The following is a 22,314-nucleotide window of genomic DNA, read 5'->3' as shown; positions in this document are numbered from 1 at the left end:
AGGACAGACACTTCCGGAATGCTACTTTCAAAATAAGAGAGCACGGCATGGTGCATTCAAGTGCTGCTTGTAAACGAGTTAGATTAAAAAGAGAAACGTCACCGAACAAAAAAGATAGGATAAGATAAAATATGATAGTAAAGGTTATAATAATATAAGATGAGATAAGAGAAGATAAGATAAAATAAGATTGGATAAGATAATATAAATAAAGCTAAGATAGGATACATAAGATAAAGTAAGATACGAGGATAAGATAAGATAAGATTGGATAATATTGGATAAGATAAAATATGATTAAGTCAAATAAGACAACATCAGATAAAAATACAATAAAATAAGTTAGGATAGGATAAGACATAAAATAGGATCAAATAATTGTTTTTATTTTCCAATATAATTTACACTGTAGAGAACACAGCTGAATTAGAAACATACAATTTGCATTATAACACAAGTGATTGAAATAACCTAGAATACAATAGCTGTATTTTGTTGTATGTACTGAGAGTTGTTTAGTAGTTTCCTACAGCACTTGAACGCAGCACCAGGTCGGTTTCCTCGGTAACGGATAACACACGGAAGAAGATGGTTCATAGTAAGTTCAAAACTCTCCTTAAATCAGATGAATCACCTTTAATTTAACTCACAAATACAATTGTTCTTATGTTTGTAGCAAAGGCGCTGCTAAGGGGGGCCGGGGGGGGCAAGGTGGGGCCACCTTGATACAGGAAAGGTTATATTCAGAGTTTATCCTTCAAAGCAGCACAGAAGTCCAATCAGTGTGGAGAGCACTGACCACGGTCACAGACTTACTGTTGTATTCTGAGTTTTAAAATTGAAAACCTTATCTTGTACTTAACGGCACAGTCAGTAATATTTTGAACCTCTAGTGTAAAATCCCTGACTTCCTGTTGCGATAATCAAAATGCTGGCGGAACTTTTTTTTCCCACGTGTGTAGCAGATTAGTGAAGATCAGTTAAACCAGACAGAATTGCTGCGTTCTAGGGGGCGCTGTTGAGCCATTTTGCCACAAGCATTTCCAGGTACCACAGAATTGTACATTTTCACCAGGCCTGATGCGCCGGTGAAGTTTGGTGAATTTCCGAGTATGTTCAAGCCATAAAAAAATGATTCCTCTGAATATGTTAACCCTTTGATACACAAGCTGTGCAAACCGCTTCTCATGCACAACTTGGGTCAAAGAGGACCTGTGTGCAGTTACTGTGTTATTTCATGCACGAGTGTTTCTCTGCTTTACTCTGTTATAGTTTATTCTTCCTTCTTCATGAGGAGAAGCCTCCTTTGAAGTCATTCATGTTATCAAAGGAGCCTTCTTCATTCAGGAGAGCTGGATTCCAGGACTCACCCACAACTCCAGCGTGATCCCGTAGATGTGGAACAGAGTCTAGTTCCTCAGCATCGGAGATTTCAGACTAAGAATCCAAACCAAGAATTATCTCCTCCTCTTCCTCCTCCTCTTCCTCATTCTGGTCCTCATCCAGCATCTCTATGGCCATCAGTGAGTCTGAAATGACTGGGACCAGCCAGACTAACATTTGGATAAAGAAAAAGCATAATTTCAAAAGCACATCAATCAGTCTATTAATTATAAACTGTTATATTTGGAGTTTTATTTTGTTGATATAACTATGTTCAGTTTGCCAGAAAATAAGCTAGGTGGCTAACAGCTAGTTAGTACTGTACACATTTCTCTTTCTCACTAGTAATGGATGTTCAGAAGCAGCTGTGTGAAGGAAGTGCAGGTGTTGTGTAGTGAATTCATACTGGTCATTGACCCATGTGTTTATAAAGTAAGAAAGGAAAAATTTAAATTATGATTTGTGTTAATCAAAAACAACATATTTAATACTTTGAATGTTAAATGATAAAATACATTTATCGCAAACATATAGCAAAGAAACACTCATGCATGAGACAACAGGAAGTGACAGTCCTGTTGTGATACAAAAATTAATTTCATTCAAAAAGTAATACAGGAAGAATTGAAGTATTGATTTGTGATGATCAGAAAAAAGTTAAGATCCAAAAAAAATAAATGAGCCGGTTCACTTTTGGTTTTTGACTTGAACCAATACAAGGCCGTATGTAGTGACAGTGACAGCGCCACCAACAGTGAGGTTATAGAACTCATCATGCTGTTAAAGCCCAGACAACTTAATCCAGAACTTCCCCCCCGCTGCCCGACTCATCACATGTATCTCTACTGCACAGAGGTTCATCAGCGATCCAACGAGTATCAACAATTAACATAGAACAGCAGATTGTCAGATAAGACAGATCAGAGCATGACAATTAAAATAACCAGAACTAATGACAACACAAGCGATGCAGTTAAAAGGAGATTCTCTGTTGAAACACAAATGATTCCACAGCTCAGCTTGTTCAGTTTATTGAAGTTTCATGAGCCAGCGCTGGATCCTCTGATTGAGCCTGAAGGCCCCTGAGGAGGAGCAAAGACACCAACAACCCAAAAGAGTTTTTAATGAAGTTTAACATCTGGAGCAGTGGTGGTCATGTGACAGCAGACTCCTCTGCCCTCCTAATGTCGGTGGTGGTTTCTGCACCTGTGGTTATTTCCGGTTTCCATCGCTGATGCGTGTGAGTGTTTTGTCGTCCAGTCACAGAGGAGATGGTGCGGCGGCGAGCTGAGCACAACGACTGTGAGATCTTCTCTCTGGAGGAGGTTTCTCTGCATCAGCAGGACATCGAGAGGATCGAGCACCTGGACCGGTGGTGCAGGGACCTGAAGATCCTCTACCTGCAGAACAACCTGGTCTCCAGGATGGGTGAGGCACCACACACCGGGCGGGGACATCTATATGCTGCATCATAACATTTAAATGTGTTCAATGTTGAAATATTTAAATTTCATCTCCACTGAATCAGAAGTCAGACTTTGACATGTTTTGTTTATTATTTGTTCATGTAGAGAATCTCAGTCGCCTGAAGAAGCTGGAGTATTTGAATTTGGCTTTGAACAACATTGAAGTCATTGAAAACCTCGAAGGTTAGTATGAAAAACAGAGAATAAGGTGTTTGGATAAAGATAACTGTGATTATATTTCATTGAAATGTACCAAAAGTAAGAAATCAAAGTCGACGATAAATAAATGTTTGTAAAGATGTTTCTGTTGTTTCAGGTCGTTCTTATCTCTCTGATGTTTGTTCTCGTGTTTCTGATATGATCGGATGTATTTATATATCTGATTGGTTTTACACTGCTTTTAAAAATGTATTTAAGTAATGGGCAGAGAGATCATGATTGACAGGTGAGACTGACTCCTGATTGGCTGATCGTGTGCCAATCAGGAGTCAGTTCGTATGCAGAATATTTTGGCTTCATTTGCAGATAGTGGGAGGAGTCGGAGAAGTGTCGTCCATCTTTATTTGCAGTCTATGGTCATCGGTGACATCATTTTCTGTGTAGATAAATGATACTTTAGCCGGTAAACGTGTGCACACGGCTCCTGTTGTGTTCAGGCTGCGAGAGCCTGCAGAAGTTGGACTTGACGGTGAACTTCATCGGCTGTCTGAGCAGCGCGGAGTCTTTGAGACACAACCTCCACCTCAGGGAGCTGTTCCTGGTCGGGAACCCCTGCACCGAGTTCCAGGGCTACAGACAGTTCCTGGTTTCCTCTCTGCCACAACTCAAGGTAACTTTACTGCCTGGAATTTAGTCCCTTCAGACGGGCGTCCTGATGGATGAATGGTCCAGGCATGTTCCATGTAATGCAGGTTACTCCCCAACTCTCCCTCCCCCCATAGCTACATATTAAGAAACCAAATGGATGATAAAAACATTTAAGTTGTTAGAAGTCTGTTGGGCCTGTCCTGGTTTAAGACGCTGCCTGACTCTGTCCTCAGTCTCTGGACGGGACGGAGATCAGCCGATCGGAGAGGATTCGGTCCTCACAGGGACTGAAGGAGGTGAAGAGACGAGTGTTAGAGCAGGAGAAAGAATTCCTGAGGAGGAGAGCCGAGGAGAAAGAGGAGGTGCAGAGGAAGGCTGCAGGAGAGGAGAAAGGAAACAAGGAGAGGAGAGGAGGTTCTGACGGCAGCTCGAGCACCAACACAGGGTGAGAACAAACATGACAACATCCTGTCAAAGTCTTTGTCCTCAGCAGGAGGAGTCAGTGCAGCCGGTTTTTTAAGTGAGCTGAATGAAAAGCTCTTTCTGTCTTTGTGCTCGAAGGCTGGAGGACAACGAGGAGAGAGAGGAGGTGGAGGAGAACGAGGACAGCCAGGAGGTGGAGGAGAACGAGGAGAACAAGGAGGTGGAGGAGAACGAGGAAAACAAGGAGGTGGAGGAGAACACTAAGCAGCGGGCGTCGGAGGAGGAGGAGCAGCAGGAGCAGGAGTTCTGGAACACGCCATGTTCGTTCACCCCCGAGTCTCGTCTGGAGACTCATCGCCACCTGGAGAAGAAGAGGAGGGCGAAGGAGAAGTAGGTGTTTATGAAGTTGATCTGATTCAACATCAGTGATTGTGCATCAGTCACAATGTCAAAGGTCAAAGTCCTTGAGGTATTTTGACTCTGCAGTTTACGATTTCGGCCACTAGATGTCAGTGTAACATAGGTCATCACCTCGTCATCCAGCACAGGCAGTGTGAGGCTCAGAGCAGAACTGTTACTAACACACCGGCTGTAAGTGTGAGGAAGCTCTAGTGGACTGATGTCCTGGTGTCCTCCTGACTGAGGACCGAGCAGAGGACGACTCTGAGCGGGACAGTTTATATCTGTTTATTGTAATATAAAGTAAAAAACTCAAATCAACTGATCTCATTATGAAAAACCTCAAACTTTAGAGTCAGTTAAAAATACCACACCTTCTGTCTTTGGATCCTCGAGTCAGACACAGTGGAGCCAACATGAAAATCAATCAATCAATCAAACAACGGAAAATCTATGTCGATAATCAAGTTATTTTAATGTAGAAATAAAGGTTAATGAATGATCATTTACTAATTAAATAAAACAAATAAATAAAGAGGAATATTGAGAATAAACAGCAGAATAACATATTTCACATTTGGGCTGGTTTGGGTTTGTCTATGAAGAATCTGAGAGATGAATTAACCTCTGACACAAAGTTAGAAGGATATAGAATGTGAGAGCCGTCCACACACTGGTCGTGTAGTGAAATGTATCTCAGTGACTCAATTGAGGAATTTATCAGTTTCTCATGACATGGACCCTGAGATGTGCTGAGGCTGCAGGAGACCTCTCAGCCAATCACCAGGGGAGCCGATCCATCAGTCACCGTGAAGACACCTCAGTCTGATTTGTCTTCTGGACAGATTGATAACGGTCCTGGTTGACACAACAATTAGTGGGACAGCTGAGGCTGCGTCCACAGGTTCCTCCGTCCTCGTCCACCTGTCCCTCCTGAGATCAGCTGCTGCCGGTTCACCGGGTCAGAGACCTTTCAGTTTCCTTATCATGACTGATGAGTCACCAGGGGGGGGGGGGGGTCCAGAGTGATTGACTGAGGCTGTGATGAGGTGTGCTGACTGCGGTTCAACTATGAAACAACATGAAACTAATCACAGTCAGATGAATGAGTCTCCTGGTGGCTGACCTCTGGAACCTGATGCAGCGTCTCAAGGGACCTGAGTCACCCCACGTCCACCACGTCCACCACGTCCACCACGTCCACCAAGTCCACCACGTCCACCACAGGACACCACGTCCACCACGTCCACCACGTCCACCACGTCCACCAAGTCCACCACGTCCACCACAGGACACCACGTCCACCACGTCCACCACATCCACCACGGGACACCACGTCCACCACGGGACACCACGTCCACCACGTCCACCACAGGACACCACGTCCACCACGTCCACCACGTCCACCACGTCCACCACAGGACACCACGTCCACCACGTCCACCACAGGACACCACGTCCACCACGTCCACCACAGGACACCACGTCCACCACGTCCACCACGTCCACCACAGGACACCACGTCCACCACGTCCACCACGTCCACCACGTCCACCACGTCCACCACGTCCACCAAGTCCACCACGTCCACCACAGGACACCACGTCCACCACGTCCACCACGTCCACCACGTCCACCAAGTCCACCACGTCCACCACAGGACACCACGTCCACCACGTCCACCACATCCACCACGGGACACCACGTCCACCACGGGACACCACGTCCACCACGTCCACCACAGGACACCACGTCCACCACGTCCACCACGTCCACCACGTCCACCACAGGACACCACGTCCACCACGTCCACCACAGGACACCACGTCCACCACGTCCACCACGTCCACCACAGGACACCACGTCCACCACGTCCACCACGTCCACCACGTCCACCACGTCCACCACAGGACACCACAGGACACCACGTCCACCACGTCCATCACGGGACACCACGTCCACCACGTCCACCACGTCCACCACAGGACACCACGTCCACCACGTCCACCACGTCCACCACGGGACACCACGTCCACCACGTCCACCACGGGACACCACGTCCACCACGGGACACCACGTCCACCACGGGACACCACGTCCACCACGTCCACCACGTCCACCACGTCCACCACAGGACACCACAGGACACCACGTCCACCACGTCCACCACGGGACACCACGTCCACCACGTCCACCACGTCCACCACGGGACACCACGTCCACCACGTCCACCATGGGACACCACGTCCACCACGTCCACCACGTCCATCACGGGACACCACGTCCACCACGTCCACCACGTCCACCACGTCCACCACGTCCACCACAGGACACCACGTCCACCACGGGACACCAGCAGCATCATCCTCTGTGTTTACATCTGTTCATGGCTTCATCTCCTCTGGCAGAGCGGTCGGCTGTGACGCTTGTGGAAGGTTAAAGAGTAAAGAGAAGAAAGAAAGACTTGTTGTGCCGCTCTGCGTGAAATCAAACCAGCAAACGTTTCACTCAGAGGTCGTAGATCGATTCTGAAGCCGCCCGATGTCCAACGTCTTCTGGGCCGTGGGGTCCGACCCCGACAGTTTGTCTGACACGTGATGTGAACTCATCCCTGGTCCTGACCGACGCCCTCCTCAGTCAGTGAGGAGGTCCAGAGTCAGTCCACAGAGGATTTGATCAAGTCTCATCTAGTCTCCCGCCATGTCTCTAATTAACACTCACCCTTGCAGTGACCCTCTAGCGGAGGTGTTAATGGGGTGTGTGTGTTGCACATCCAGTTCTTGCTGTGCAGTCACTTTCGCTGTAAATCACACACACACAAACACACACACACACGCACACACACAAACACACTTTTCCTCTCTGTGTCAGTGCTCTCAGCCGGCTGCTGTGAGACAGTGAACTGATGAGGAGACGCCAGCAGCTACACACACACACACACACACACACACCCACACACACACACACACACACTGTGTCCTCACGATGAAGAGTTCTTCTTAGTTGTTCCTAAGTGTTGATTGTTGTCGTCATTGTTGGCCTGTGATGCATCTGCAGAATGATAAACACATGCAGCCTCCTACACTCGTCCAGCTCCTCTCAGACTTCAGGGTCAGTCCGGTGCTCAGACAGTGATACCAGCATCCAGCTCACAGGGGGATTCACCCCCCCGCTGGGTGGGAGTATCAAACCATCAGCCCTCTGGTCACTGGACAGCTCAGTGGTCATGAAGCTGAAAACCTGCTTCAATGTTCAGCTGCAGGTAAAACGCTCACTTCCTGCTGCAGCTCACACTCAGCTGAGACAGAACCAACGTGTGAATGATGAGAGCAGGATTATCAGAGGTACAATGTCCTCACCACGCAAAACAGGACAACGTCTCCATGGACCAACAGAGACGGATTCCTTCTCAAGAAATGTCCCTCAGTAGGAGACGCACCTCCGTCAACAGTCTCTGAGGCCACATCACGATTCTCAGCTTCACGTCTCAGCTACAGGTTTCTGACTCATTCGTCATGAACCACACTTAGACCCAGTGGAACATGAACCACTGATTGAATTCATGTGATTCATTTAAGAAATGAAGCCACAGAGGATCAGATATAAATCAAATAGATCAGATCAGAATCAGCTTCTCAGTAAAGTATTGATCCAACAACCTGCAGCAGTAGAAATGTGACAGATCTCTTTTACCTCCACCTCTGGATCCTCTGACCCACTGACCCCTGCTCGCTCTGCGTTCATAACATTCATTTTATCATTTTATATTTTTCCATCTGTATTTAGACCTGAAACAGTCTGCAGGTTTATTAATAAATTGTGTTTTTTAAAATAATTTAAAGGTTAAAGTTGGTCACTAGCTGCCGTTAATATAATTATAAAATAGATCACAATAAATATAATTATACTTCTAATAAATAATTAGATATACAATATTAACATAGGAAATATGAAAAATTATTATCATGGAGATTGTGTCAAACTGACGTTGAGCTTAAACCCAGTAGAAATGTGACAGATCTCTGTGACTTCCACCTCTGGATCCTCGGACCCGCTGACCCCTGCTCACTCTGCTGACTCAGCGTTTTCATCACACCTCCAGCCATGCAGGCATAAACAGCTGAGTGATATCTGACGAGCACTGTGGAAGTGTCCTGCCGGGTTCCTGCTCTCCTCGCAGCTCGAGCTCCTGCCCACAGGAAACTCTCTGAGTCGCCTGAAGATGTCTCTGCCGGTGTTTCTGTGAGGAGGAATCAGCTTCTGCAGAACGTTGACTGAATCTCTGTGTGGAAAATGAATAAACCTTCATTTTAAATTCACCAGACACAACTCCCCCTCAGCTAAATCCCTTTGTATTGATAAGAAGTATGGTTATGCTCTGGATGAACTTGATTAGGGTCGATTCAGGGTTGCGGTGCCGCTCAGTGACAGTTGGAATCCTAATCCACATTATCTGTATGATTAAAATGTCCCGGCCGGTTTGCTGTCCAGGCAGAAACCAGCGTGAGATGGTGTTTCCGTTGTTACGGTCTGCAGCCGTCACTTGGCGCTGGCTTGATGCCTGCAGTCGAGCCGTCATTGGATTGTCAGTAAAGATGAATTTCCTGCTCCTGAGGTGGATCGGGGGATGAGGTCAGCCAGGAGACAGCTCTGTGTTTAATGGCTGCTCCTCTGAGAGCTGGAGTCTCCCCGGAGGAACAGGAGCTCCAACCTGAACCTCAGACGCTGCCAGAGCTTCAGGCTGCAGGAAAACTGAGACATGGATAAATGGATGCAGTTAATTAACATGCACGGATAAGATGGCCGGGGGGGAATTAACGACAAACCATAACAAATCAAAATAAAAACCTGAGATCATCAAAGAGCTTTCAGGAAACAGTTGGAGCTGCACCTCCTGTTCGACAACCAGTCTCCTGACTGGGAGGCAGCAACTCAACCACTGCAGCTACTGGCTCCATCTGATCACATGATCCATATCACAGAGTCGCCCCCTAACACTCGCTCTCAAAACAGAAGAGTTCTGTTCACTGATGATGAAGAGGAGTCAGATTCTCGTCTGATGGTCGCACAACAACTTGTCATCACTGGTCCCAGGAGGCGACAACTTGCTGTCCCACAGAGCTGCAGTGAATCAGTGCTGTCATTATTAAAACGCTCAGATGATCTGTCACATCTCGTGGTTTCCATCAGCTGGTGGAGTTTGCTCTTTGTCACATTCCCTGGCTCCGTGTCTCCAGCACCTCCTGGTGGAGCTGCACGGTGTTTCTCCTGCACAGATGAGGAGCTCCACCTGTCAGCTGACTGAACACATCGTCCTCCCCTCAGGAACCAGCAGTGGAGCTGTCACCACTGATGTCTTCATGACTCAGCAGTTTGATAGATGCCCCATCACACACACACTCACACAGACACACACACTCACACAGAGCAGGGCGCCTCACGCTGACCTCAAGGAGTCGACAGGAAGTGACACGGGAGGAGAAGCTGCAGAGGCAGAGAGTGATGCCGTTGATCTTTTCAAGTGGACACTTGGCCTCCACCGCACCCCCACTCATCCCCGACCATGTGACATGAGTTCTGTCTGGACCTGAGATCCATCCTTCCTTCCTGTTCAGTGGTGATTGTGTAGCTGTCACACACACAAACGATGAGGACGACCGCTCTACCCCTGAACCAAACCCCCCGATTACTAGAAGATAATAAAAACCCTTCTCTCTTGTTACTGTGAAGGACACCTGACTCAGGATGGGGGGGGGGGGGGGGGGGGGGGCTGAGCTGACGTCTTGTTCTGACTGAATCCACGTTAACGTGCAGATCAGTGACTGTTACATGTATGACCGCCCTGGTAATGTGTGTTAATACCACCGGGCTCCACACAAGCACCTACACTCATCGCAGGGCTCTCTGCAGCCCCCCCCCCCCGATAACACCACGAACCTCCTTGAGCTCAGCAGATCGAAGGCTGCTCCCGTCACGCTCGTCCTCGGCTGAGCTGATGTACGGCTGCGGAGGTCGTGACCCCTGACCCCCAGCAGAGCGCTAAGAGCTCTCCCGCCTCCGACTCATTCATCTGCTGCTCAGCGGGCTTGATGGAGGGATGTGGGTGTAGTGTGTCTGTGTCACGTCCCCCGGCTTCAGGTGGCTGGTGGAGCGGCTGGTGGAGCGGCTGGTTGTGAGAGCACGGTGGAGCCTCGGCCTCAGAGCTGCAGGCCGGTAGTGGCTTCACTTCACAAAAACACCAGAGTCGTTCAGAACACTGTCGTCTTCTTCCTGTGGCCACCCATTGATTTGGTGTTAAACGTGTATTCACTTCCAGCCAAGGATCAAATCACTGCTTCAAACCAAACTGATCACAAACATGAACAAACACCAGAGAGATGAGAACTGAAACCACAGAAGCATCTTTGGTTCATGTCCCATCTGCTCACATGGAGGAGTTCACCCCCCACACTGACTTGGTTCGGTCCAATCTGACAAACTTGAAGATTGTTTGAAGATGTCGTTTTTTATTTGGAAGCTGCTGCAAAGGCGGAGTTTCCTTTTTGTGGCTTCACATTGTGTGTGTCTGTACAACAGTAACACACAAGTACACGTATCTGTCGCCTCCGTCTTTATGGATGCTCCTGGAGGGGGGGGGGGGGATTCTCCTTCACCCACAGCAGACCCCATAACTCTGCTGCTTTCGTCTGTCAGGCCACACTCTCACACACACACACACACACACACACACACACACACACACACACACACACTCACACTGTGCTGTTGTTGTGTGCAGGGGGGCGGAGAAGCAGCCGAGGGCCTCGAGGACCCTGATCACCGCTGACGGACGAGTCATGAACGTCAACGAGCCGAAGTACGAACACTGACACTCGTCACTGTGAAGTGTTTAAGAGAAAGTGTATTTTGAATGGACCTGATGATCATGAGCAGGAGCTTCAGATCTGCTAATGTTCCTCAGGTCCAGAACTGAAGCTCTGGACCTGATGATCATGAGCAGGAGCTTCAGATCTGCTCATGTTCCTCAGGTCCAGAACTGAAGCTCTGGACCTGATGATCATGAGCAGGAGCTTCAGATCTGCTCATGTTCCTCAGGTCCAGAACCGAAGCTCTGGACCTGATGATCATGAGCAGGAGCTTCAGTTCTGCTCATGTTCCTCAGGTCCAGAACCGAAGCTCTGGACCTGATGATCATGAGCAGGAGCTTCAGTTCTGCTCATGTTCCTCAGGTCCAGAACTGAAGCTCTGGACCTGATGATCATGAGCAGGAGCTTCAGATCTGCTCATGATCATCAGGTCCAGAACTGAAGCTCTGGACCTGATGATCATGAGCAGGAGCTCCAGAGGGACTCAAAGCTCCGGGCCGATCAGGGAAGCAGCTGCTCTCTCAGCGTCGGGTCCACCTGAACTCAGGATTCTTTGTAATGAAATGTGTGTTTGACTCTTCTGCTCTGTGGACGGCTCAGGTTGGATTTCTCTCTCACTGAAGACGAGCAGAACAACACTGTGGTCTTAGACCTGGCCGTGTACAGGTAGGAACCAGAACCAACCCTCACAGCTCCTTTAGAGAAATATCCCTTCAGCAGACAATCTACTGGGGGTTCTACAACAGAGGCCTGTTTGTTTGACACATGATTTTTATCATTTTACAGTTTTCCATCTGTATTTAGAAATGAAATGTCCTGCAGATATTTTGTTTAATAATTGAAAGGTTAAAGTTTGTCACTAGCTGCCGCTCATATAATTATAAAAAAGATAACAATAAACAGAATTATACTTCTAATAAATAATTAAATAGACAATATAAACATAGGATTTTTTTTTTATTATCATGTAGATTGTGTAAAAACTGACATGGAGCTGAATCAAATCCAGATTGAAAACGTTTAAACAAGTTTCCTCATTTGCAGATCCCATCTTAACGGTTTTGTAATTTTCAGTTCTGAAAGTTGGAACCTGTTTCTGGCTCGTTCCTGATAAATCAGTTTGTTCCACTGTGACATCATAAAGTGTTAAATTAACCAAACGGCAACACAACAAGTAACAAACAAGTCAGGAAGGAGCACACATCCTAACATTGACGTCACAACAAAATAATTCACACAATTATCAGCACGCAGCTTCCTGCTGATTCTCAGAATGTCTGTCGTTCATCTTTACTTTGAAAAGAGTCAGTTAACGATTTGAGAACCTCTCATTCATTCTGTCAGTGGATCAGTGGACTGTCAGAGTCCTGAACCTGCACAGATCTGCTGCAGCAGGCTGTCTCCTTCCTGCTTTCACACCCCAACCCTCGCTGAGCGGCTTCAGTCTCTGAGGGACGACGGGTGCTACAGGTGAGGCTGTGTGTCTTTATACAACTGACCTGGACCTGTCTCCTTCACAGACACATGGACACGTCCCTCGTGGACGTGGACGTCCAGACCACGTACGTCCGAGTCAGCGTCAAAGGAAAGGTACGTCCGTCAGAACGTCTTTCTGTGTTTTCAGAGAGGCCTTCACCTCCCCAGGGGAACAGGCAGGCTCAGTTATACCCCCCCAGCCCCCGAGACACACACACACTGCAAGTTGTGCCATTTAACCACAGGCCGCGGCTGTCAACCAATCAAACTCTGTTGATGAGTGTGTTTGTATTGTGTTCCTCTCGGGTTGTGTGTGTAACACACAGTGTCACATTCAGTGACGCTCGTACATCCCAGCTCTGGTTTGTCACTGCGAGGTGTCGAGACGAGTCAGAGACCCCCCCCCCCCCCCCCCCCCCCCCCCCCGGTCTGCAGCCGGCACACAGCCCGGTGTTACCATCACACAGAGTCACAGCGGCAGGATGATCCATCTGCCTCCACGTTCTGTTTACACAACACAGAGTCGTCCCGTCACCTCCTGCTCATTTATCACTCGTTACACTGCTGGTGTGTGTCTCTCTGAGCCGTGACGGGGGTTTGAGGCCGGAACAAGAAGAGGGGATGTGAACAGCAGCTCCTCTCACCTCCCTGCTCCTGAAGGGAACGTAGAGCTAGACAGGACAGAGAAGCTTGATCTCTGAGATGATCCAGACTTCACTCTCACACAGATGCTGGGATCTGGAACGTGTGCACTGCTACACAAACGTTAACTTATGCACACAAACATTTTGGAGACGGGAAAGTGGCGATGCTGATGTGAGGAGATGAGTTGATTCAGATTATTGATCCATTTCCATCATTAACAATTAAAGCAACAGTGTTAGTTCTGCTGATCCATAAGAATCCATAAGAACCCTTCTTCTGTGAGCGAGGCCCTCTGGTCACCTCCTGCCTCCCGCTGAGAGGATCTGTGCACGTGTGCTCGTGGTTCATCGGGTTCCAGCTCGCTGTGACTTCATGGGGTCGATGCCCGCTGCTGAGCTGGTAGCAGAGTGATGGATGAAGAGTCAGAGCAGATGAAATGCTGTCAGAAGCTGCTGAGTCATCAAACCTGTTTCTGACTCGGACACGCTGAGTCGCCCCCCCGCGGCGACTCTCAATGTTTACCAGCCAGAGTGTGGATGTGCATGATGACGAAGCCCAGAGGTGGAGGACTCGGTGTCAGCAGAGGCTGTGTTGCTCACGTGTCAGGTTTCATCTCCAGCCCCACACCAGATCTGCTGTATTGTGAAGGGAGTCTCCGCTGTGCACGTGGCCTCAGGGTTTTCCTCCAGTCCAGCCCGCCACATCCTGTGTGGAGGATTTTAATCTCCCACAACCAGAGCACAGCGACCTTAAGGCCTGATTGAACAACTGCTTGGCCTCACATAAATCCAGGAGGTGTCATTGTTTGTCCCTTTCTTTCCCCTCCAGGACACAGTTATAAATCCAGAGGGGCTCGGCCCTCGCTGCCAGAGTCCTGAATGTCACGGCCCTGATTCAAGCCACTAGTGTGTTTATGGATGGGTGTTTTATGCCAGGGGTCATCCTGATTGGACGGGTGGGGTGATTCACACAGTGATACATCACCTCAGGCCTTTAACACTCCTTCTTTACATGAACTCATTTAGAGCAGTGGAGGACACTCACTGTGAGGTGTGTACAGTACATCACAGCAGACTCACACTCGCTGCCTGGTGCTGGGGAGGTTTCCTCTGAACTTCCCCTTGGTATCAACTGAAAGTAGATTAACAATGACCCTGCCCCCCCCCCCCCTCACATGGATCATGCTGCTGTTCACAGGACTTCGTTCCGGTGACTGATTGCCACTGTTCTCAGTCGGAGTTATTCTGGTCCCTCTCCCGAGTCCTTTCTGGAAACCTATAAAAAGACCTGATGATGATTAAAGTCACTGGACACACGGGGACAGCCTGGCTCCACATCAGAGCTCATCTCACTAATTAAAGCTGTGAATAATGTTCTCTGCAGATATTTCAGGTGGTCCTGCCGGCTGAAGTGAGGCCGGACAGCTCCACGGCTCAGAGGTCTCAAACTAGCGGACACCTGGTCCTCACCATGCCCCGGGTACGTTCAGCCACAGGGCCGCAGGAATCGAACCTTTACAAAGCTGAGAGAAGTGCACAGAAACTCTCCAGGAGCCAAAGTGAAACTTTCTATTAACCTTTACTGGAATGAGTTTGATTGTTGACTGACTTGAAAAAGGGGAATAGAGCCAGAACCCCTCAGGTAGGAACTCTGCCATCCTGTGACAAGTCTGAGACTACAATATAAAGAATAACTTGGTTCTGTTAAACAGTGATTTAACTGACCTCAGGCCAGTGTTCTGAAGTCGGTCCTGCCTGGAGGAAGGAACGTCTCTGCTCTCAGACAGACGGTGATGCTGTCTGTTGTGTCTTTCAGGCTGAAGGTGAAATCAAAGTGTCCAAGGTCGTCCCACGTCCAGCCGGTGTGCGTCCAGGCAGAAGCAGCAGCTCCTCCCAGGACAGTAAGAGGTACAGATCTCCATGACTCCCAGTGCAGCTTCAAGGCTTTGTTATGATGTTCAGAGAGGAATTAGAATTATCATGTTTGCTTCTAGTCTCATAAACAAACGTACTGTTCTATTTTCACGGCTGTGGATCGAGGTAACGGACGATAACACGGTGAGGAATAATCAGATGTCATATTGAGAGGAGTGAGGAGTTGCCTGACGGCAGCTTGGTGTGTTTATCAGAGTGTGTGTGTGTCTGTGTGAGTCTCAGTCGACTGCAGTGTGAGTCTTAGTTTGGCCTTGAGTTGAACACACACACATTGAAACGCTTCAGGCTTATCAGGTCCCGGTCGTCCTCATTACAGGAGCTGTTGTATATTAATATTGAGTATATTAACCAGTTGATTCACTGAGGACTGTGTGGTGGACACAGATAACCTTCACCACAGCCGCAGCATCACACCGGGAGAAGCCGTGAAACACTGGGATGCAGCCACGGGCTCAAACCAGTGAATCCAGAAACCAGTCGATGCTGGGATCTGATGGTAGCTCTGGATGAAGCTTCATGTCTCCATCAACAGAGAGAGATTCTCTGTTTATCTAGATGTTGTGTAAATTGTTACCAGCAGCTCTCTGTCTGCTCTACCACCATTATCATCATCATCATCATCATCATCATCATCATCATCATCATCATCATCATCATCATCATCATCATCATCATTTCAATACCTGGAGCCCCCCCGTCCTTCACCTGGCCTCAGACACAGTGAAGAGTCCTGCTCCCGCAAATTAAACATTCAATCAAAATGCTCAGCTGCTCCGGCTCTGAGGCCAGGTGACAGGTGACAGGTGACAGGTGACAGGTGACAGGTGACAGGTGACAGGTGACAGATGACAGGTGACAGGTGACAGATGACAGGTGAGCTACTGCCTCTGACGGACATGATTAAGCGGGCGACCTTTGACCCCCGGCTCACCCACAGATTCTAAGGCCATGATTGGCTTTGCAGTGCATGTGCTTGATGACACGAGGCAGAATGATGTGTGAGTCATGAAAGGTCATTTCAAACCTTATCTAACACTCACAGAGAATGAGCCCAGGTCAGAGGTCAGAGGTCAGGGTCAGTGGCGGTATATTTCCACTGGGATGGAGGAGCTCCAGGTTCAAGAGCTTGAGCTGCACAAAGAAATACAGTCCTTTAAAACCAGTTACCTGTTCCAGTCTGTAGGATGTGATGGTCACTTCCACTGGAAGGAGCTTGATGAATGAAGATTATTCAAATGGTTTCCAGTTTAAATAGTTTGACCTTCGTCACAGAGACGTGAGGCGACTCCTCCCACCTCTTCAGGGAACCCACAGTCCCCGTGTTCCTCAGGATCTGATGATCATCCTCCTCGTCCTCTTCATCCTCTTCATCCTCTTCATCCTCCTCATTCTCCTCCTCATCCTCCTCATCCTCTTCATCCTCTTCATCCTCCTCATCCTCCTCCTCATCCTCATCCTCATCCTCATCCTCCTCCTCATCCTCCTCTTCCTCCTCTTCCTCATCCTCCTCATCCTCCTCTTCCTCCTCGTCCTCCTCTTCCTCCTCATCCTCCTCTTCCTCCTCATCCTCCTCACCTGTGCACTGGCTGTATCCATACTGCAGCACCACAGCTACCAGTCAGAAGCTCTCTCATTCTGACAGCCTGTCCTCTGTGTGATAGTCAGTGGAGGCAGATACTTGCTCCTCTGGTGACGGCTCCAGACCTTGTGACTTGTGAGATATGACGGCCGGTGGGCCTTTGCCCTCAGGTGGCCGGCTGCACGGAGATGTTTGGACCTCCTAACCAGAGCAGGCCTTAGTGGAGGAGCTCTGGACTAATCGTCGATTCAGTTCACCTGCTTGTTACTGAGATGAGTGTTAGAGCCAAACTTAGACCCCCCCCCATCAGTAGCATGTTCTACTTCTTTAACGTTAGAGTCAGTTAGGGAATCGAACCCAAGGCCACATGAAACCTGTGGAGGAGGATATCGTTCACCTCTTCACTTTCTATTGAATGTGGCGTTCGCCTCTCAGTGACTAAACATGTAATAATCTTTATAAAATAATTCACAGAGGCTTTGTCAACCTCACTCTTAAATATACAAGTTATAGCTGATGTTTTCATGTCATAGAGCGTCACAGTGAGCGCCCTCCGTAAGATCAGCTCTGGATCAGGAAGCATCCAGAGCCGTCCCCTGTTGACGTTTCCGAAAATAAAGAGAGTTTAAATCCTGACACCAGGTCGACGGCAACAAATATTTATTAAATAAATGAAAAGGGTAACGCTACAATACTGTGGGATTATAGTTTTGAGAGGGAAGGAACTACACATCCCATAAATACAGATCTGTGACCATTGCAGCGAGTCTCCTCTAAAGTGAATGATACTGGATCCATTCCCATCGCAGAAGAACAAAGTGAATCCATCTCCTCCTGGCTGGAGATGAAAATGAAACCTGCTACGATAAAGACTCAAGATGTTCTGTTATTAAACCTTCAGTTCAGAACCGGGCCTCGATCCTCAGGACAGTGATGAAGTTCCTCCCCGCGGTGAAGCTCCTGTGAGTGAAGAAGGTTCGAGTCCTCAGCAGCTTCGCTCCCAGCTCAATGAGCAAGTGTCAGAACCCCAGAGAGATGAAGAGGCTCCTCCTCCTGCACCAGATCAAATCATAATGTCCACGCTCCCCCTGGACAGTCAGCATGTTCATTAATACTGTCTCTGGTGCCCACTCGATAGACGGACACACACACACACACACACACACACACACACACACACACACACACACACACACACATATATACATTAAATACAACACACAAGCAGCCTCACAGGAGGCGTAATTGGCAGTAAGATTATTACAGAGAAAAGGTTGAAGGTCAAAGTAATGACTTAACCAATTAAAATTAATTAGATTTTCCAACAGTCAGTGCGTCAGTAACTGTCTCACACTTTTACTAGATTAAAAGATTGGATCCGTTTTTTAAATATGGTTCATTGTCACATCTGAAATGTAGAAACAGGAAAGTTGTTTAAACTCGACTGTGATCAGTTCACAGAGCGTAAATAAGAATGAACGACACAAAGGGCTCACATCTATGTAAAGATATCTATATATATAAACATATATGTAAACATATACATGTATATATATACAACTGAAATAGAGAAACGTTAAATATAAACATGAACTGTATTCTTTAATTCCCATGGTATGTGTGTACAGATTTAGGTCCCCACAACATCACACATACACACACACGAACACACACACACACACACTCACACACACACATACACACACCCACCCCCGCAGAGACTTTATGTGCGTCCCGGATATTAAACGCAGTTTGTGTGACATGTGGTAATTTGTTGTGTCACCGCTCAGGGTCTGTAGGTGTGAGTCTGTCATATAACTCACGTGTGCACAGACATATTCTCTTTTGGTTCTAACAGTGGTCGTGGTGAGTTCATGACAATCCACTCCAACCTGCCATTAGTTGTTCATATTCTTTATTAACTTGTGTTTTCGACCCACAGGAACCCTTCCTCCCCCGAGTGGCTGGACGTGGACCCCAGCGGGCGAACCGTCCTGGACCTCGGCAGCATCGTACCGGGCCCCAGAACCAGACGAGGTCCGGTGGAAGCCTCCAGGGCGGCTCCAGCTGTGGCCCCCGCTCACTGCTGCTTCTCTGAAGGCTTCGTGGACGATCCCGAGGTGCCCCCCCTCATGTAGGCTCACAGATGAGCTCCGGTCCAGTCGCCTTACATCAGACAGAACTCAGTGATCCGTCGGCCGAGTGGTGGCAGCGACTGGTGCAGGAGGAGTTTGTGAAGTTTTCCAGAAAAGTCAGAATTCTTCCCTGTTTCAAACGATGTTTTATTTAATAAAAGATAGAAAAGGTGGTGGATTGTTATTAATATTTATCTTCTGTGTGTGGATCATTTTTATATTTGTGTGTGTGTTACATTTGATCTCCATCAGGTGGTGGCTGTTTGTAAACCAGGTTAATGTGGTTCATGGTCAGCACCTGAAACCAGAGCACGTTTTAAACCTGTAGTGATCAGGAGCTGTGGTGATGTCACGAGCCTCTAACCTCTTCACACCTGATTCTCCTTCTCCACGATAAGAGAGCTTCTCACAGATGTTCAGTTCTGTCCCCTCTGAGCTCTGTGACAGAAGAACAGAGAGGAACAGAAAACCTCTGCTCTGCCTGTGGCTCACGAGCTGGAGCCCCCCCCCCAGCAGCCTCCTCTGAGCTCGGAGGCCCATGTTCCTCCAGACTCGGATCAGAGCCTCCTGTTTGTTCATCTCTCCTTGAAACTCCGCGGAAGTCTCTGTGTCATCAAACTAGTGAACTAAACAAAATGAATATGTGAGCTGGAGTTAAACCTTTGATAAATATTTTATAAAAACAAATAGAGAAATTATCAAAGTTTGTTGGGGGAGAAATTCAAACATGTTTTTATCTTGATGATGCAGTTTTAAAGGAGCAAAGAGCCATAAATGCTTTGAATATTTCTCCGCCTCAGATCTGAACACAGTAAACTGATCTGTGATCTGTCGGCAGCAGTGACTCTGCGCCACTTCATTAATAATTGATAAATAATGGTCCTGTTGTGTCGTGTGGCGGCGAAGCTGCAGGAAACACGTGTTGTGTTTGTGTTCATTAAACTGAGTCTGAGATCTGTGGGAAAAGCTTCATTATGTATATAACAATTCATTTCACTTTTCTTTATCATCACACTGGGACCATCACATCCTCCTGGTTTCACTGGTCGGTTGTTGTTTCATGTTAAAGGACGCAGCCCTCACTTTGTCACGTGCTGTGACTCTAACTCCTGGACAGACATCTGATCAAGTTCTTCTTCTCTCTGGATCATCTGAGGAGGAAGCGGTCGTCCTGTGGTCAGCTCGGCTCACCCTCATGGTTTCCAGTGGAACCAGCGTTCATGGACTCCAGCTGAGGACGTGGTTGGATGAGTCGGAGCAGCAGCATCTGGGTGATGGAGGTATGAAGGTGTCACCGGTGCAAACACTCAACCAAGTGATAAGAACTACATCTTCACCCACTGGACCAAAGCTGATTCTGAGATCTTCTGGTGTGTTCCATGTCCCATGTGTTAACACGGAGGAGGCAGGGTTCATGACTCATACTGCAGCTGACCACCAGGGGGTCATCAAGAGGTCTCAGCCTCAGATCCACATCCTGTTGTCACATGTCACTCAACAGCTCATCAAGGCTGTTACAATACAAACTCACCATCAACTAAAAGAACAAGACACTTAGCCTCTGAGCAAACCAGCCTCTACCTCCCAGTGTCACCAGTCAGACTCACTGGGATTATTGATTTTCTGTTTTCTGTTCCTCTGACATTTGACAGCGAGACAGGAAACGATCGAACCATGGATTCTACACTAACCAGCCACCGCGCCGCCGTGGAGCCTGGGTTCTACCCTGCGCCAAAAGATCAACAGGTTCTGACTCGACCCGTCAGCAGGCCGGACACGCCCATCTCTCCTCCTCCTCCTCCTCCTCCGCCTCCTCCCAGTGTCGGCTGGGGGGGGTGAGAGACTGACGCCTGGAAATCAGATGTACTCTCTCAGTTCGGCCTGGTTTAATTTAAAATGGACTAACCTGCGTAAACAGAAGCACAGTCGTCTGAGGAGGAGCTCCACCTCTGAGGGGAGGAGCTTCACAGTTCTTTATTAAAGGTCAGAGTTTTGTTTCACATGTGATTAAATCCACGAGACGATGAAAACCCTGAACCTGTTTCTCCTCTGTGTCCATGACGCCGGCTGGTCCCAGGAGTTCTCATGATGTCGACCCGGGTCCGGATGGGACGTTCTCCAAAATACAAACGCTGCCATCTTGTGCCGATGACGCCATTTGTGTGCGCGGCCGTGATCGAAGAGCTGAGTATGGGGGTCCTGCTGACACACTCGACCAATCAGGAGTCAGTCTGTGTCAATCATGACACCTCAGCCTGTTTTTATTTCATCACATTAAAACCAAACTGATCAGAAACTCTTCAGTGTGATGAGATGGACCTGTAATGACAGAAACCATCTTCACTGCACAGATCTGAGAAAACTTCAGGAAACTTCAGTTTGAAGTTTTGGAATTCAAAGACATTTAGTTTCCTGAAGTTAGATCCTACATATCAAACGTTTGACAGTTGTCGGGCTCCCTAACCATGCTGAAGCCAAATTGGAAACACATGCTACATGATAGAAACTGCTGGCTGAGCGACCTTTTCAAGGGACCCTGCGGAGCTGAGGCCTAACACCCCCCCCCACCCCATCCCCATTGTCCGGACGAAAGGACAAGAGAAGCTGTTCAGAAAATCAATAATCCAAGCAGCCGCCCCCGGGAGCGGCTGCGTTTGCATTGTGATGATTTCAGAGATTTCAGTCGGTCTCTGCTCCGGACTCTCACGTCGGTTCAACAAACCAAACGGCAGGTCTGTGGGGGGGGGGGGGGGGGGGGCCCTCAGGGAGGAACGCTGCCATGCGACAGGTCACGTGGTGATGTATAGCGATCTGTGAGAGTGATGTGTTTATTCTGGTGTTTATGCTGAGTCGTTGGATCTGCTGAGCTGTGAGCGTCAGTCCTCTGGGAGTCGACAGCTGCAGCCGGGTTCGTCTTTCAGTCGGTCACAACCCCCCCCTGGAACCAGGGTCCACACCCACAGGCGTTCTCCACTAAGAGCATGATACCTGGTCTCCAGCCTCAGCAGCTCTCGAGTTTATTATTCATGTAACAGGAACCAGGCTCAAGACGCTTTCACTCAGATCCCGAGCTGACGTCAGGAACTCTTTTCTGCTCGACTCGTCGTTTACCTGAAACCGAATCTCTTCGGTTTCTCTTCGAATATTCTTCTAAAATGTTTCTACATACTGAAATATTTCCATATTATAAATATTTGTTTG

General features: G+C 48.2%; 1 protein-coding gene across 3 annotated transcripts; it reads left to right on the top strand.

The window, feature by feature from the left end:
• Position 1: 1 nt before the first annotated feature.
• dnaaf11 (dynein axonemal assembly factor 11) lies at positions 2-19,286 on the top strand. 3 transcript variants are annotated; one of them, XM_062404605.1, is made up of 12 exons: positions 2-598; positions 2,644-2,811; positions 2,955-3,032; positions 3,506-3,678; positions 3,890-4,101; positions 4,218-4,469; positions 11,257-11,334; positions 11,945-12,010; positions 12,865-12,934; positions 14,849-14,944; positions 15,281-15,372; positions 18,921-19,286. In XM_062404605.1, exons 1-12 carry the CDS (start codon positions 589-591, stop codon positions 19,114-19,116), a joined length of 1,491 nt encoding a protein of 496 aa, XP_062260589.1. In that variant the 5' UTR covers positions 2-588; the 3' UTR covers positions 19,117-19,286. The 3 variants fall into 3 exon arrangements, with proteins under 3 accessions (XP_062260589.1, XP_062260590.1, XP_062260588.1); XM_062404604.1 differs by lacking the exon at positions 2-598 and adding an exon at positions 645-1,523; XM_062404606.1 differs by lacking the exons at positions 2-598; positions 14,849-14,944 and adding an exon at positions 636-1,523.
• The last annotated feature ends 3,028 nt before the right edge of the window (positions 19,287-22,314 follow it).

This window comes from Platichthys flesus, chromosome 14, assembly GCF_949316205.1.
Source record: "Platichthys flesus chromosome 14, fPlaFle2.1, whole genome shotgun sequence".
In the NCBI taxonomy this organism is placed as follows: Eukaryota; Metazoa; Chordata; class Actinopteri; order Pleuronectiformes; family Pleuronectidae; genus Platichthys; species Platichthys flesus.
This window is presented reverse-complemented; position numbering and strand designations above follow the sequence as displayed.